At 39.8% G+C, this 17,224-nt stretch overlaps 1 protein-coding gene and 1 long non-coding RNA gene across 3 annotated transcripts in view; one reads left to right on the forward strand and one right to left on the reverse strand.

Annotated features, from left to right (window-relative positions):
* Positions 1–1,845: 1,845 nt before the first annotated feature.
* The window catches only part of Gvinp1 (GTPase, very large interferon inducible 1), a 31,542-nt gene continuing 16,163 nt past the window's right edge, over positions 1,846–17,224 (reverse strand). The window contains exon 3 of one of the 2 annotated variants that reach the window (XM_063285615.1): positions 1,846–9,305. In XM_063285615.1, coding sequence (XP_063141685.1) covers positions 2,009–9,301 — 7,293 coding nt within the window. In that variant the 5' untranslated portion in view covers positions 9,302–9,305 and the 3' untranslated portion in view covers positions 1,846–2,008. Of the gene's footprint in view, positions 9,456–17,224 lie in introns of those variants that run through there. The other variant, NM_001408735.1, reaches the window with a different exon arrangement.
* LOC134483767 (uncharacterized) overlaps positions 9,111–17,224 on the forward strand; it is a 39,922-nt gene continuing 31,808 nt past the window's right edge. Inside the window, exons 1-2 of the long non-coding RNA XR_010060732.1 lie at positions 9,111–11,218; positions 15,061–15,383. This is a non-coding gene — a long non-coding RNA (uncharacterized LOC134483767). The remainder of the gene's footprint in view (positions 11,219–15,060; positions 15,384–17,224) is intronic.

The following is a 17,224-nucleotide window of genomic DNA, read 5'->3' on the forward strand; positions in this document are numbered from 1 at the left end:
CAGAGGAATAGTGGTAAAAACTACATGGTATTGGTACAGAGACAGACAGATAGACCAATGGAACAGAACTGAAGACCCAGAAATGAACCCACACACATATGGGCACCTGATTTTTGACAAAGCAACCAAAACCATCAAATGGAAAAAAGATAGCATTTTCAGCAAATGGTGCTGGTTCAACTGGAGGTCAACATGTAGAAGAATGCAAATCGATCCATGCTTATCACCCTGTACAAAGCTTAAGTCCAAGTGGATCTAGGACGTCCACATCAAACCAGATACACTCAAACTAATAGAAGAAAAACTAGGGCAGCATCTCAAACACATGGGCACTGGAAAAAATTTCCTGAACAAAACACCAATGGCTCCTGCTCTAAGATCAAGAATAGACAAATGGGATCTCATAAAACTGCAAAGCTTCTGTAAGGCAAAGGACACTGTGGTTAGGACAAAACGGCAACCAACAGATTGGGAAAAGATCTTTACCAATCCTACAACAGATAGAGGCCTTATATCCAAAATATACAAAGAACTCAAGAAGTTAGACTGCAGGGAGACAAATAACCCTATTAAAAATGGGGTTCAGAACTAAACAAAGAATTCACAGCTGAGGAATGCCGAATGAATGAGAAACACCTAAAGAAATGTTCAACATCTTTAGTCATAAGGGAAATGCAAATCAAAACAACCCCGAGATTTCACCTCACACCAGTGAGAATGGGTAAGATCAAAAACTCAGGTGACAAGAAATGCTGGCGAGTATGTGGAGAACGAGGAACACTCCTCCATTTTTGGTGGGATTGCAGACTGGTCAAACAATTCTGGAAATCAGTCTGGAGGTTCCTCAGAAAATTAGACATTGAACTACCTGAGGATCCAGCTATACCTCTCTTGGGCATATACCCACAAGATGCCCCAACATATAAAAAAACACGTGCTCCACTATATTCATAGCAGCCTTATTTATAATAACCAGAAGCTGGAAAGAACCCAGATGCCCTTCAACAGAGGAATGGATACAGAAAATGTGGTACATCTACACAATGGAATATTACTCAGCTATCAAAACAATGACTTTATGAAATTCATAGACAAATGGTTGGAACTGGAAAATATCATCCCCAGTGAGGTAACCCAATCACAGAAAAACACACATGGTATATACTCATTGATAAGTGGCTATTAGCCCACATGCTTGAATTACCCTAGATGCCTAGAACACATGAAACTCAAGACAGATGATCAAAATGTGAATGCTTCACTCCTTCTTTAAAAGGGGAACAAGAATACCCTTGGCAAGGAATAGAGAGGCAAAGATTAAAACAGACATAGAAGGAACACCCATTCAGAGCCTGCCCCACATGTGGCCCATACATATACAGCCATCCAATTAGACAAATGGATGAAGCAAAGAAGTGCAGACCGACAGGAGCCGGATGTAGATCTCTCCTGAGAGACACAGCCAGAATACAGCAAATACAGAGGCGAATGCCAGCAGCAAACCACTGAACTGAGAACGGGACCCCTGTTGAAGGAATCAGAGAAAGAACTGGAAGAGCTTGAAGGGGCTCGAGACCCCTTATGAACAACAATGCCAAGCAACTAGAGCTTCTAGGGACCTAAAGACTATACATGGACTGACCCTGGACTCTGACCTCATAGGTAGCAATGAATATCCTAGTAAGATCACCAGTGGAAGGGGAAGCCCTTGATCCTGCTAAGACTGAATCCCCAGTGAACGTGATTGTTGGGGGGAGGGCGGCCATGGCGGGAGGGTGGGGCGGGAACACCCATAAAGAAGGGGAGGGGGAGGAGATAGGGGGTTGTTTGCCCGGAAACCGGGAAAGGGAATAACACTCGAAATGTAAATAAGAAATACTCACGTTAATAAAAAAAATAAAATAAAATAAAAAGAATGGAAATATTGGAGACTCTTGTTAGTAGGAGGAGTTTTACAATTATTTAGGTGTGCTGTGACTCTTTCTGATATTGGGCTACTTATTGAATATTATTGTTCTTTCAAGTCATTTAGCACATCCTCCTTTGTGATTTTGGCCCATGCCTCTGGGATTTCACCTGTATCTGTAAATTTTTTCTGGTATTTTTCCTCTAGTTTTGATCTGAAGTGTGAGACAAACCATTTCCAGTATGACTGGGTGGATGAATCTGGGGCGATGCTCCATGTGGCATAATCCCCTCCTGCCTGTCGGTAGTTCTTATATGGGATTTCCCGGTTATTTCCCAAAAGCATGAAGCGGTCACTTGCTACTGAACTGGTACAACAGTCAATGACAAAGTGGTCTGTTTTATGCTTATGCCAACCATTGACAGCCTGAGGACGGTGGAATGGCACACTGTGGTCTCCTTCATGTTGGGGAATGGTGTTTGTACAAATTGCATTACACAAAGGACACTGTTTCCAGCAGCCACAGAGATGTTCAGAGAGAATTTTCTCAATGTCAGGGACCATTTCATCCATTTGCTTACTTGAACAGTCCTCTTCTACTTTCCTCACTGCAGGATCCAAAGCTGTGCTCATGGCTTCTTTGAGAAACTCAGTGTCTGTTATCTCCTGGTGCTCGATGCTTACCAGGTCTCTCCTTGGGAAGACCAGGTTGCTCCCTAGATGGTCACAGAACAAATCCAGCCAGCCAGATGCAGTGCTGCCTTTATCTTTAGCCACTGATGTGGACTCATGAATGGCAGACAGGATGGCATTCTTGATGTCACCTAAACTTATTTTTAAAAAAGTCTTTATTTTTTTACTTCCTTCATCTGAACAGTATTGTTTAATATGGTTTTCAATATAGCTGCTAAAAAAAGATTTCGTATAATGAAGGTACTGCCAGTAATTATCAAAGTTTTCTTCTTCTGCCAGAGAAATGAGAATATGTTTCTCCAAATTAGCCCTGTTTCCATTGAATTCAGGGCAGCTAGATCGCATGTCTCCAGCTATTTTAATGACCATTTTCCCCCTTATGGTGGCAGAGATGGCAGGAGTGAGCTTGTGCCAAAGAAAATCAACAAATGTTTTGATGGAGGTGGCACCTTGGCAGGAGATCTTAAAACTCATAAAGAAATCATCTTTCTTTCTCTCCAGATAGTTCACAGGGTCATTCGCACTCTTGAATGCCTTGTGCATTTCCTTAAAACTCTTAGATGCTCTTTGGAATAAGCATAAAGACAAGTCAATGATGTATTTGCTTGTAAAAGTATATCTTTCCTCAGTATGTGCAGATTTTACTTCTTCTTCTATTATTCTCAGAATTTCATGGAAATAACTTGAATTATAATCACACTGTTGCTTATGAATATTGTTGATAGTTTCATTAAATCTTGTAATAATATTTTCAGTAGTCATATTAATAGATACCCTATCACAGACCTTTAATGTCCTAGTCATGAAGTTATACTTCTTACTCATTTTTACATGCTCATCATAATTTATTTGAAATTTGTCTTCAGAATATCTCATTAGTATGTCCACCATGTTTATCTCCTTTTGGAAATACTCCCAGAGGATGTTTTCAGAATCTGTGTCAATGTCAGGTTCTATGACTGGAGGAAGATCTAAGGACACCTCACAGACCCATTTTTTCCAAAGTTGATTGAATTTTTCATGTAATTCTTCTTCATTTAATTCTTTACCCTTTACAGTTAAAGCCAACTTTCTGCTTCTTTCCAACAATTCATTTTCATAACTTGATTTTTTCTTGTCCAGCCTTTCTTGATTCTTTTTTAAATGAATAAGTTCATTGGCTTTCCTTCTGGTGTCTGAAATAAGTGCCTCTGTAAGGATTATTAGTTTATTTTCAAAATTTGATTTCCATTGAACTAGTATTTCATTGTCTGGGTCTTCACTGAAATATTTTTCAAGTTCTTGCTTAATTGCCATATACTTTTCTGTGACTGGAGCCTCAAATATGCTTGTTTTGAGTGCTTGAACTTTTCCATTCTGAATCTGATTGATTAGCTGGTTCTGAAAGTCGAGCATGTGACTCCTCAGCTCCCAGGTCCAATGGTTATACATGGTTTCCAGCTTGCTCATGGCCATGATCTCTCTGGTGTTCCTGAAGCTGAAAATAAAGTTCTCATTGACTAGGGCTTTCCACAAATCTTGAACTCGAAATTTGACATCTGATATCTTCATGATACTACCTCTGGGTTCCTGTTTGGCAGTCAAAATAATTCTATTCTTTAGTTCTTGAACATTGTGACTATAACGAGGATTGGGAGGGGCCATTGGGGGATTGCCATCCCATAGGTGAGCAAAGTAGTAGACATGATTATTGACATCAAACTTAATGACGTCATTGAAGTGGGATACATTTGAGCACTCTTCTTGTTCTGCAGCTGTTACTGCCATTTCATCCAGTCTCTGCTCTAAACACCTGCGTCCTTCCATATTTTGGTCTTTTGCTGTAACTTCTCCCACATTTTGATGGACAAAGAGGCAACTGGGGGAGATTTTCACTTGTTTCATCCTTAGAAATGCTTGAACAGCTATTTGTAGGATGTCTTGCATCTCCGAGGGATTCTCCCCAAAAATATTGATCAGAGTCAAGTTTCCAAGGCCAATCACAAAGGTTGCCAACTCATTGTCCCAATTTTGGGATTTATTGTTTAGTTCTGGAGCCCGAAGTCCTTCTGTATCTACAACAAGCACAAAGTCAAAGCCAAGTTCTTCTGTGAATGTCTCTTCCACCTTCAGAAGTTGCATGTAGGCCCCCTTGGTACACCTGCCTGCACTGACTGTGAACTGTAAGCCAAACAGGGCATTCAGCAGGGTAGACTTCCCTGAGCTCTGCAGGCCAAGGACAGAGAGAACAAACAGCCTTTTGTCTCCAACTTTCTCTGAGATCTTGTCAAAAATAGCTGCTAACCACTTTAGAGGGACATAAGACGCATCCCCATCCATCAGCTCAATGGGAACCCCAGCTATCATCAGATCTGCAGCAATTTGAGGGAGGCAGAGAAAAAATTTCTCTCTAGAGGAAGAAGTTTCTTCCAGAGCTTCATAGATCTGGCCAACTTCTCGGAGAAGATGCTCAGTTCCTAAAGTACAGTCATGAATCTCCATGGAGATGGCTTCTATCTGCTTCTGCCAGAGTGTCAGGGAGTTGCTCTTCTGTGCTCTTTGCTTTTCTCTTTGCACCATTAACCACAAAGATCTCTGCTTTTCGTGCAACTTTTCCAGGTGTTCTATAGTCAGGTTGTCAAAAAACAGAGTCAGCCACTGCAAAAAGTAGAGATTGTTATGGGTTTCTGAATATTCTTGGAGGAGTTGAAGAACAGAGCGCATCAAATCATTGAGGGGAAAGGCTTTTTCCAATTGCCGACGTCGAATTGTTCTTTTGTCTGTCTCAATCTCACTCTTGTGTTGTTCAATGCTCCTATTCCCCTTTTCTCTCAGATGATAGAATTCTTTGTCTTTCTTACACCAAAGGTGCCAAAGTTGTCCCTGTAGGGGTAGTAAATTTTCTTTTGTCTGAGATAACTTGCATTCCTCCAGGAGGGCCATTATGGTCTGTGCCTTTTCTTTGGCTTCCTTGCAGTCCCTCTGGTCTTCATCAATAAGGAATCCTTGTTTTCTAGCTATCTGTGAACAGTCCTCTAAACTGAGAGCAGTATTAGAGAGCTCTAGAAAATGTTTGATGGCATTTGTGAGCTCCTCTGTTAATTCTGCCTCATTTCTATTCTTGATGCCAATTCTCATTCTTTTACCAGAATTATTTGCTATGACTTTTTCTTTGTCATCAATCAAGCAGATCAAGGGTCTTGGTGACTGACAGAGGTGTCTGACAAAGTTTTGGTTTTCTTTATTGTTATCAGAAGCTGACATGAGGATCACAATGAGAGAAGAGACATCTTGCAGGAAGGTGAGTTGTTGGCAATGTTCCTTGGCATCTCCATGAAGATTGGTGAAGGTCAGACACTTGTCAAATATGTCCTCACCTTGGCCTGCAGGACAGAACCAGCAGATTTCCACCACTCCCTCCATCATGAGGCAGTTTTTGTTGCTTCCTCTACAGTGTCTGTGAAAAAACACATCATGTTTACGTTTACTGAGGAGAGAGTTCATGATCTGAGATTTGGAAGCAGAGAGGCCATTTCCTACTCTAATGAAGGACACGATAGGGGTAGAGACTCGACATATCTGCTGATTCTTGTGACTGTAGCTCTGGTCTTGTAGTGATTCACTTGATTCTTGCCAACTCTTCCTAATTTGTCTGAGAGACCAGAGATAAAATTCAATCTGAGAATTGTTGGGATTTGGCACCACAAGGGGAAGTGCATATTGACAAATGGAAAGTTTGGACAAAATATATTGCTTGGTAAGATCATCTGCACAATGAAAAATGGCCATCTGGATATCCATTGGGTGAATATGGGGCCAGGACTCAGTGGCCGAAGGATAGCTAAGACTATCATTGTCTTTAATGACATCTTCATATGGATCAAAATCTTCATTTTCGTAATCGTCGGAACCTATGGAGATCTGTTTTTTTATGTTTTCATCATTTTTGAAGACAAGATGTCTCAACCCATAATCCAACATCAGTAGCTTTTGTAGGAAATAAAATGGAAGTTCCTTTTCAGATCTCGGCTGTGAATTGTACACAGAGGTCTTGTAGAGCAGATGGAAGTCAGCTCTGCTCATTCTTTTTGGGTAGTAATGGTCTAGGCCTAGCCGTTGGAGTAAATCTAGGAAAGGTCCATTTTCTATCATTTCCTTTGTGTTGTTGTCATTACTTTGTTGTTTATAAGTCTGCTTCTTTTCATGGCAGAGACTTTGCAATTGTTTTTTTACCTCATCCATTTCTAAAGGCGGGGTGGTGGCTTTATAGTCCCCATCAATGAGTAATCTCAAATCATTCTCCAGATTTTCCCAGTCATGATGTGCTCCATGTTTTGTAAGAATATGTGCAACTTCTTCAGACAACAGTTTTCCCATATGTTGTTTTATTAATGTCAAACGTTGTTCTTTATCATCTGTAGAAATATCTGTGATTTCAACTGTGGTTCTTAGAGCTGTGAGCACCAGGAATGCCTGGGCTCTGTAATTGCAAATATTTTTAAGCTCTTGGTATTTGTGTTGATTACTTTGCATTTGATCCACGAGGAAGTTTAACTCATTACACCCTAGAAGATGCTGAAAAATGCTGTTTACCAACTGATAGCCTGCACCAGCTGCAATGGTGAGTACCAGCAGCTGCATGTCTGGCTGCTCTGTTTCTCTGAGGTACTTCATAAAGGAGCTGAGGGCTGTGGTGACCTCATATGTAGCCGTTCTTTTTGCTTCTTCCACTGTTTCTGGAGACTCACTTTTGAAATTTATCTCCATCAGGGTTGTGTGAGTGTTCTTTAATGTCTTAATGAATTCAGAAAATGAGGTGATTTTGACTTGCTCTTCCTCTGACTCTGACTGATTGATCCACTGTATGATGGATTGTGCCTGAGGAAAGTTTGTCACTTTGTAGACATGAGGTTCTAGGAGGCTGCCCAACTGAGATTTAATAAACTGAGTTTTATAAGTGGGTGAATTTTTGCAGAAGTTGACAATGTTTATTAGAAAATTCTGCAGATCCCAATCTGTGAGGCATGTATTAATCCAAATGGTATAACTTTTTATTTTTTGACTCAATGTTTGCATAAAATGTATTAATGTATTAAGCTGTTCTTCAGGATCAGAAACCTCCCAGCATTTCACATCCTCTAGGAAAAGTCTAGCTTCTTCTCTAGCAGTAAGAAATTCTTCTCCTTCTTGAATCTGGGCAGCGAGTCCAGTCAGAGCAGTGTAGTTGTCTTTTAGGCAGTTAGCCACTTGAAGGGCGTCCTTAAAATCAGTCCTGTGACTGGACAGGATGATGTCCCAAATAGGTACCAATTGGAGTCCCCTATCAATGACAGACCAGGTTTGATTGCTAGCTACAAGACCAGCTGTCCACTGGACAATTCCATCTGCTTTTGCTGGTCCACCTGTCTGTGCTACAGATAGTTGCACCTTGGTTTTCAGGTTCTCATGAGTTGTACTGTGAGATGCTGTTTTTGAATGTGAGTCTGGCATATTTACACTTGCACCAACTTTAACTCCGAAGCCACTATAGCTGCCTTTTATGTACATATTCAAAGACTCTTCTGCTTGCTTCTTTACATCATCCAATTGCTCACTTTTGAAACCTTCTGAAATGGCTTTCCAGCAGTAGATTCCCCCCAGGTGCAGTGGACCTTGGTTAGCATGAGAGCCAAACCTGTGGAAAAAGTTTTCAGTCCTGTGCCTCAGTAAGGGGAATCCATCTGGGTGTGTAGTCTGTTCCAGGAGCTCTTCAATACTTTTTAGTTCCTGGAGAGCAGCCTTGGAGAGCTGAAGATAATTGATGTGAAAATGGCAGGTGGCCAATGGGACATAGCTGAACTTGGCTGAGCAGAAATAAGATTGCTCTGAATGTGATTTGTGGGTATCGTCAGTTTCTGTTTGTTTGTTTTGACCCATACCAGCTTCTAGACTAAGTCCCCAACCTTCGCCTTTAACCAAGGAGTTTGGGCTGAAACCCAGCATCTCTATAGTGTGTGTAAATGTGGCTTGTTCTTGAAAAGATGAAAATTCCTTTGTTTCTATCCACATGCCACGTTCTGGGCCAACAAGTGAGAACTGCTTAGGGACACTGAGTAGCTCTTCTCTCTTCTGAATCAGGCTTTTTTGGTGGCTGCTCTTATAAATTCCCTGCAGGGCCAGCCCTCCAGATGCCCATCTTACCAGGTCTCCATCTGAGAGGTTTTGACTGAGAGCCAAGGTCTGTTCCATGTGACTGAGATGTCTCTCCATTATCTCAGTGATGTCTTTTAGGGACACTTCAGCCACTGGCCAACACTCCTCAGGGATCTCCATTGCTTGCCTCAGCTCTGCTTCTCTTCTCCTCACTGCCTCTTCTTCTCTGCACTTCCCTTCTGACTGCAAGGCTTTCAGAGCGTGCAGTGCCTGTCCTGCCTGCCTCTGCCTGGTCTTTATCATCTCCTCTGGTGTCTCGTGCAGCTCTGCAACACTATTTGGGTGTGAGAGGTCAAGCAGCCTCTCCAGAGCCCTTTTCTCCCATGTTTGTTGTGTCTGGGACTTCAGCTTCTGGAGGTCTCTTTTGTCTAAATATTGTAAAGCCTGAGCAGAGGTCACACCCAGGTCTTCCTGAAGCTTAGGCAGCCAGTAGTCAACAGACAGTCCCACTTCTGTCAGCATCTCCTGGAGATCGTGCCTCCTTTTGCTTCTTAGCTGAGGCTCATCAGGGATGTACTTTGCTGATGCCATGGCTCTGTAAGGAACAGATTGTAGTTAGTTTTGTCTGTGTCTTGACCTTAGGAAGTGTCAGCTGTGTGGTCTGAAAAGTGAATTACTAATGTTTCAACTCTCTTAGTCTTTTTGTCTCCTGTAATTGTTCAAGTGTATTTTAAAACAAGTCTCTCTCTCTCTCTCTCTCTCTCTCTCTCTCTCTCTCTCTCTCTCTTTCTCTCTCTCTCCTTCTCTCTCTCTCTCTTTCTCTCTCTCTCTTTGTGTGTGTGTGTGTGTGTGTGTGTGTGTGTGTGTGTGTGTGTGTGACATGTTTTGTTGGATACTATGATGAGTTGCCACTTTGCCTGATGTCATTTTTTTTCAAGACAGGGTTTCTTTGTGTAGCTATGGTTGTTCTGGAATTCACTCTGTATACCAGACTGGTCCTGAACTTGAAGATCTGCTTTCTTCTGCTCCTGAGTGCTGGTAGTAAAGGTGTCTACCACCATTGCCTCACACTTTGCCTGATTTTTAAACGTTCTCTTTCACAGAATAAATTGCTTTGAGGGAATTAATGTGAAGGATAGTATTTGATTAAATTCATGAGTTTGCTTGGTTGATGCTTTTAAAAACAAGTGATATTATCAGGTGATTATGTTTTCCTTATTAATTTTTGTGTTGGCTTGTTCCATTCCTATTTCTTTGTCACCTTTTTCTTTCTCTTCAGGGTTTTACTTTGTAGCTCAGGCTGGCCCCAGAGCTTGTTATTTAGCTTAGGATGGACTCTAACTTTGTTGTTGTTTTTTTTTTCTTTTTCATCTTGGCCTCCTGAGTGCTGGGATTACCAGTGTGCATCACCATGCCTGGCTTTGTTATGTTTTTGTAGGTCATTTCATAATATTGAATTCTTCTCCTGGCATTACATATACTACCAATTTGTTTTCTTTCATTAACTCTTATTCATTATTCTTATTTTGTTAATATCATCTTTGAACATATGAAGACTATTTACTAATGGCATCTGCACCTACATATATAGCACAAATACTCCTCTGTGTCCAATATTTTATCAATTTTATGGAAATCTCTCCCTTATTGCCTCTAAATCATTCAGTGAGATAAGACTTCATGCTTCATTTATACTTATTCAAGTTTCCTTGACTCCTATCATTTTTGTCCTACTGAATTATACTACCATATGTCCAGGCCAGCAAGTGTTCTATTTATTTCTTTTTTCCCTAAGTATGAATTTAGTGTACTACTAATACTTAATCTGCTCTCTTAAATCTTACTTCAATCTCATTTTATTTTGTACTCCCCTGGCATGTCTCCTTTAGATTTTGCCTTTTTTCATGTTTCTTTTGCATTGCAATCATAGTTAACCTATTTGCTATGATTTGACTTTTGTCCTCCCTTAAGATCACATTAAATTTATCTGCCATTATACATTATTAAGATGTGAGATTTATTCATTTTTAAGATATGGTCTCACTATGCCACTGTGGCTTGTCTGGAACTAGTTATGAAGATCAACCTGACTTTGAATTCAGAGATTCTGCCTCCTGGGCTGTGGGATTAAAGGTGCATATTGTCATGACTGACAAAATGTCATACTTTTGAAGATGAGATTAATGCTGTTGTAAAAGAGCAAGTTTAGCTTCATTTGCTTCATTTGTATCCCGATGCTGGCTGGCTCCCTGATATTGAACTTCCTAACTCCGGGCTGGATTAAAGTAACCTGTTACAACAATCTAGGAGGGATGAAGACAAAATTGATACCAGAGAAGTGGAAAGTGGGTTGTTGTTGTGACAGAGATGTCAAATTTTACAGATAACCCTGGAGTTGGACAATAGAGGCTGAAAGGAATTGGATGCACAGGCTATGAAAGCTTATATTTACATGAGTAAGAGTACAGAGGCAATTCTGGTGATGGCTCAGAAGGAAAGATTTACAAGGTAAATCTGAAATTTTTTTAGAGATTACCTAAATATTAGGATCAGAATGTGGTTAGTTAAAGTAATTCTCATGAGGGGCTTGGACAAAAATAAGAAAACAATATTGGAATGTGTCATGGTTTGAATATACTTGTCCCAGGGAGTGGCACTATTTGGAGGTGTGGTCTTGTTGGAGTAGGTGTGTCACTGTGGGCGTGGGTTTTAAGACCCTCATCCTAGCTGCCTGGAAGTCAGTATTTTACTAGCAGCCTTCAGATGAAGATAATAGAACTCTCAACTTTGCCTGCATCATTCCTGCTTAGATGATGCCCTGCTCCACCTTCATGATGATGGAGAAACTCTGAATCTGTAAGCCAGCCCAATTAAATGTTGTCCTTTGTGACTTGCCTTGTAAATGGTGTCTCTTCATAGCCGTAAAACTCTAAGACAGAAAATTAGAGGTAGGGATCTCCTTGGTCTAGAATGGAAAGGAATTTAATTGAATTGTGTCCATGTTGGCTTATGAAATCACAATCTAAGAGTGATGAGTTAGAATATATGGCTGGAGAGATATCTAAGCAATAGTGTGCTTCATGGCTCCCTTTAAACTCCATATATTCAAAAGTAAAAAGAGAAGTGATTTAAAGACACAATTTAAGGAAAAGCAGAATTTAGAGGTTTAAAAAATTCTTAGTCTACCTGTGTAAAGAATAAGAAAATATATTTAAGAGAGAAAATGAAAGAGTCCAACAGCCATTTGATAACGAAATTAGTACGAGAGAAGTTAATTCTGTTTTTCAGATGAGATCAAGCATGTTCAAGGTGTTCTAGCTGTAGACCCCAAATTCTATTCTACAAAATGATTGAAAAAATGAGATTCAATTGCCATTCTAATAGTAATAAGAAGTGAAGAGTAAAGTGTGAGAGCTATCCATTACGTATGGAGTTAGTGACTGTGTTCCTGGGCAAGTTCAGCCTCTCTTTACTCTTTTACTTCTCCACCTTCATGTGATGAAGTAGCAAGAAGTTATTGACCGTCTAGCAGCGCCTTTACCTTAGACTTCCCTATCTCCAGAATTGCAAGCCAATTTATTTATAGTCTCACTATGTTACTTTTCACTCTTGACTTTTAGATGCATTATTAACTTGGTTTATGTCAATCCCTTTACTCTTTATTCTCCCTTTTAATTCATGAAAAATTCTACTGCTATTCTCCATGCCTTACAAATTATGTATTTAAATCAGAAATGATATATAGTATCTCAGGTATTCTGTTAATACAACATAAGGGTTAAGACACATTCTTATTTTCATCTTGTTCTTTCTGAATTCTCTATGTTGTAAAATTTGAATATGAACTTTTATGGTGTACTCAGCCATTGTGGCCAACCTTTTAATGTAGACACATAAAATAAGTTGATAAAATTCTAAGATGAGAGGGATCAGTGGATAAGGGCACCTGGTAACAAGGTTGACAACCCAGGTTCCATTCCTTCATATATGTGCTTTAAAACACCCATGCCCACATGAACACATACATATTAATATAATAAATAAATAAGTAAATAAACGGAGAACAAATGTAAAATCTCAAAGAGTTTACTAGATATCAAAGAATGCCTGATAGAAAAGGTGTATAACATCAATAATGGTTAAAACATTTCCATAATTATTCTGGAAGGAGAGGAGCTAATTTAATGAGACACTGGTCCCTTTTTCTTCAGCCATCACAGTACTCATCAAATCCCAATTTTCTGGGAATCCTATTCTGAGAAAAGGAAAAATAAAAGGTACATATATTACAAAGGAATAAGTAAAAGTGTCCTTATTCACAGATAATCTATCTCAAAAACTCCAAAGTACAAATTAACAACCAGACAGAAACTACTGCTCAAAATAACAAATAAAAAGCTAGTCTGGGCTACATAGTGAGTTTTCAGATCAGCTTAGATGAAAAAGGCAGCTTAAAATGGTTAGGGAGTATTGTGGAATTGGATTACCTTCCTTTGCTCAGCAAAGTCTTGAAGATAGCCTGTGTTTCTATTGTGGATCTTGATCTCTGATTCTAGAGAGAACAACAGATATTTACCTCTAGTGTAGAGCTATCTCAGAAACAATAAATAAATACACAAAATAAAAATTACTATGTGGAGGATAGCTTCTAATGTATTTGAATGGAAAAGAACAACTCATTTCTACCTAAAAAGGAATTGTAAAGAAAACCACAGACATTCTAGAAACCTAAAAAAGACTGGGGAGAGAGATTTTTATGATGAAGCAGGATGCAAAAGCCCCTTGTCATAGGAATTTAGAAAGCCACATGTATTCTGAGAGTAGGACTAATATCCAGAAATTACCTAAGAAGTAAACTGACAATAGGTTAGAAAATAGTTGAAAATGATAATGCCTAATAAGCATTAGTATCTAAAGTATATAGAGAACTAAAAAAAATTCAATGGTAAAAGCAAAAATATGATTCAAAAGTAGACAATAGGAGGCCTGTGAGATGGCTCAGTGACTAAGGGTCTTTGTTACTATCCCCGAGGATCTGAATTTAATCTCTAGGATCTACACTAAGAGGACTATTTCCTGAGTTGTCTCTCTACCTTTACAATGTGCATGCCTACATACATCTCTCTTTTTGTCTCATAAAAAATTGGGCAATAGACCTAAGTAGACATTTCTCAATACAATGAATACAAGGGCCAGCAAGATGGCTTGACATGTAAAGGTTATTGTTGCTAAGCCTGATGACTTGAGTTCAGTCCTGTAATCTTTGCAAGCTGCCCTCTGACTTCCATTTGTATGCCGTGACACACAGAACATATACAGAAAACCAATAAATTCAATAAATGGATGTAACTTTTTTAAAATTTTATTTTTTCTTGGAAATTTTATGTATTTACATTTCAACTGTTGTCCTCTTTCTTCCCTCTCCAATACCCCCTGCCCCTGCTTCTATGAGGATGCTCTTCCTCCCACCCACCCACTCCACCCTCAACACCCTGGCATTACTCTACACTGGGGAAACAAGCCTTCACAGGACCAAGGACTTTTCCTCCTATTGATGCTGGACAATGCCATCCTCTGCTATGAATGTAACTTTTAAAAGATTCCATACAGATGACCTATAGGCATAGGAAAGTCTTTACAAAATATGGTCCTGCCCCTTTATCTGTTGCCTTGGTTCCATTTTGTCCTGCAAAGTAATCTAATAGGTTGTCAGAACAGTGTGGAATCTATTCCTGGGAGGCTAATTCTTCTTCTATTGGCACTAGAAGAACTTCAGACTTTCCTTTTCCTCACCATGAACTCCTGAGAAAATTTCAGTTCTTGGGGGAGGAGGTCCCTTTTTGCAGTAGCATGGTAGCCGAAGACTCAAGCTCAAGTTTCTTTAGAATATCTTATCTCTTGTTAGGGTAGGAGCAAAGAAATAATTGGAGAGTTCTATAATAATAAGTGGCAATTTCAATACAGAATATGATGCTATAGAAAATTAATAAGGAAATAGAGGACTGGAACAACACTATAATCCAGTATATGAATATATGTGAATGTATACATAATGCTCCCCCCTAGAACAAGATACTCATTTTTCCATAGGGCACATTTTCCATATGGTAAACATAAGATAATATCAATAAATATTAAAAGACTGAAGTATAAAGGATCTCCTTCTCTGATCATAATGGATTGAAACTAGAAATAACAAAAGGAAATTTAGAATATTCTCAAGTGTGTAAATTCAAGAACATTTTGTTTAAAAGGCAGGATGTCACCATATAGCCTAAGGTGGCTATTCTTGGCTGTCAATTTGACTACATCTGTCAATCTTTTTTTTTTTTTTTGGTTCTTTTTTTCAGAGCTGGGGACCGAACCCAGGGCCTTGCGCTTCCTAGGCAAGCGCTCTACCGCTGAGCTAAATCCCCAACCTTGACTACATCTGGAATTAGCTAAAACCCAAGCAACTGGTTACAACTTCAAAGATTTTTAAATTTAAATAATTTGAAATGGGAAGACCCACTTTTAATCAGATCTTTTGAGATGGGAAGATGCATCTTTAAATACAGCTCTTTTGAAGTGGGAAGATCCACCATTATCTGAGCCATACCTTTTGTTGGGAGCCTATGTAAAGGACATGGCGTAAGGAAGCTTGCTCTTTGCCTCTTTACTTTTACTCTAGCTGGTAAGTCTATTCCTTCACTGTCATTATAGGCTATTTCTTTAGGATTTGGATATATACTGGAGACCAGCTGAGACATCTAGCTGTGTGGACTGAACAACAACTGCTGGATTCTTGGACCTTCTGTTGGTAGACAGCCACTGTTGGACTACTGGATCACAACCTGTAGGCCATTCTAATAAATCCCCCCCAACAACAACCACAACAATGACAGCAGCAGCAACAACAACAACAACAACAACAACACACACACACACACACTGCTTTAGAGAACTCTATCCGACTAATACATAACTCAAACTATTTTCTAAATCATAATCCTTGTAAAGTCTCAGGTTCAGAATTCAAGAAGGACAATAGGCCTTTGATGAGGAGACTTATTTGAAAAGTTGTGATATGGGAAATTGTAGGGGTATTTTTGAGTTTGACAGAAGTAAAATACAGAACTTCTCTGGGATTAGCTGGGGAGGGGATGTTAGGATCCTAGAGAACTTGATAGCTATCAGTGCCACCCTGAGACAATTGTTCTTGGGCTCTTGAATTCAAATAATGATATTTATGGACCACAAAGGGTGAGTTCTAGAGAGGAGTTATAGATTCTTAGGTCAGAGCTTGAGAGCTAGAGGGGAGCTTGAGAGCTAGAGGGACAGGGGCGGCAAACAAGAGCCCATGCATTGCTTCATAGGAATGAGCATTAGGACCTCAATTTAAATATCCAACCCCCCTGTAAATAGCTGGGCATGAGATCCAACCTCTGTCCAGTCAGATCTTGCACATTCTTCTACAGGATTGATTAGGGTGAGTTCTGCTCTTCTCTACACTCCCTACCCCTTGATGTAGCCTGGGTCCCATATCCTGTGCCCTGGTTTAGTCTGGCCACTTAAATGTCACAACTGATCTTTAGGCTTCCACTAGACCCTTCTTTGCCTGTCCCTGACCCATAGGCTCCTCTTACTCCACATCCAACCTTTCCACCCAGCCAGATCTTGCAATCCTCCAGGGTTTTGTCAGGTGAGCCTGACAATCCACTCCTCCACACACCCTCCCCAACCCTCAGTTTCTAAATAGGACTTCATTTGTCCAACATGACAGCAACTAGTATGTAGGACCTCATAAAACTAAAATGATTTTGCACAGCTAAAGAAACAATCAGGTGAAGAGGAAGCCTACAGAATGTGAGAGAATGTTTGCCAGCTATACATCTTATTGGCTTACAGACAATTTCACTAGACTTGTCCCAGGAACCTAGCACCAGCAATCTTGCAACAGCTTACATCCTCACATGTCCAGGTGTATAAGTGTATAAGGGGGACTACTCGGCTACTCCAGCTCTCTCTCTCCATTTTTTATTCTCTCTCTCTCTCTCTCTCTCTCTCTCTCTCTCTCTCTCTCTCTCCTCATTAGTTCCTTGCTGGCCTCTTTCTTTTTCCCTCTCTCCCTCTTCTCTCTTTCTATCCTTGTCCCCTTCCCTCCCCAACCAATAAATTGTCTTTCTATTTGTTCTGTTGCATAGCATGATTATTCAGGGGGACACTTTCCCTTCTGCCACAATTATACCATCCTTTTATAAAGTATATATCTGAGTCAATAAAACAGATGACTCATTCAAAAAATGGGCTTGGGGCATGAGCAGAGAGTTCTCAAAAGAAGAAATAGAATGACTAAGAACTATTCCCCAAAATGTTCATTATCTCTGACAATTGGGGAAACTCAAAATATCTTTGATTATTATATGTAACAGCAATGAAAAGGAGGCCATGAATTTGAAAAAGAGCAAGGAGGGATAGATACATGGGAAAATTTAAGGAAGGAAAGAGGAGGAAATCATGTAATTGTATTATAAT

Source organism: Rattus norvegicus, chromosome 1, assembly GCF_036323735.1.
Source record: "Rattus norvegicus strain BN/NHsdMcwi chromosome 1, GRCr8, whole genome shotgun sequence".
Taxonomy (NCBI): Eukaryota; Metazoa; Chordata; class Mammalia; order Rodentia; family Muridae; genus Rattus; species Rattus norvegicus.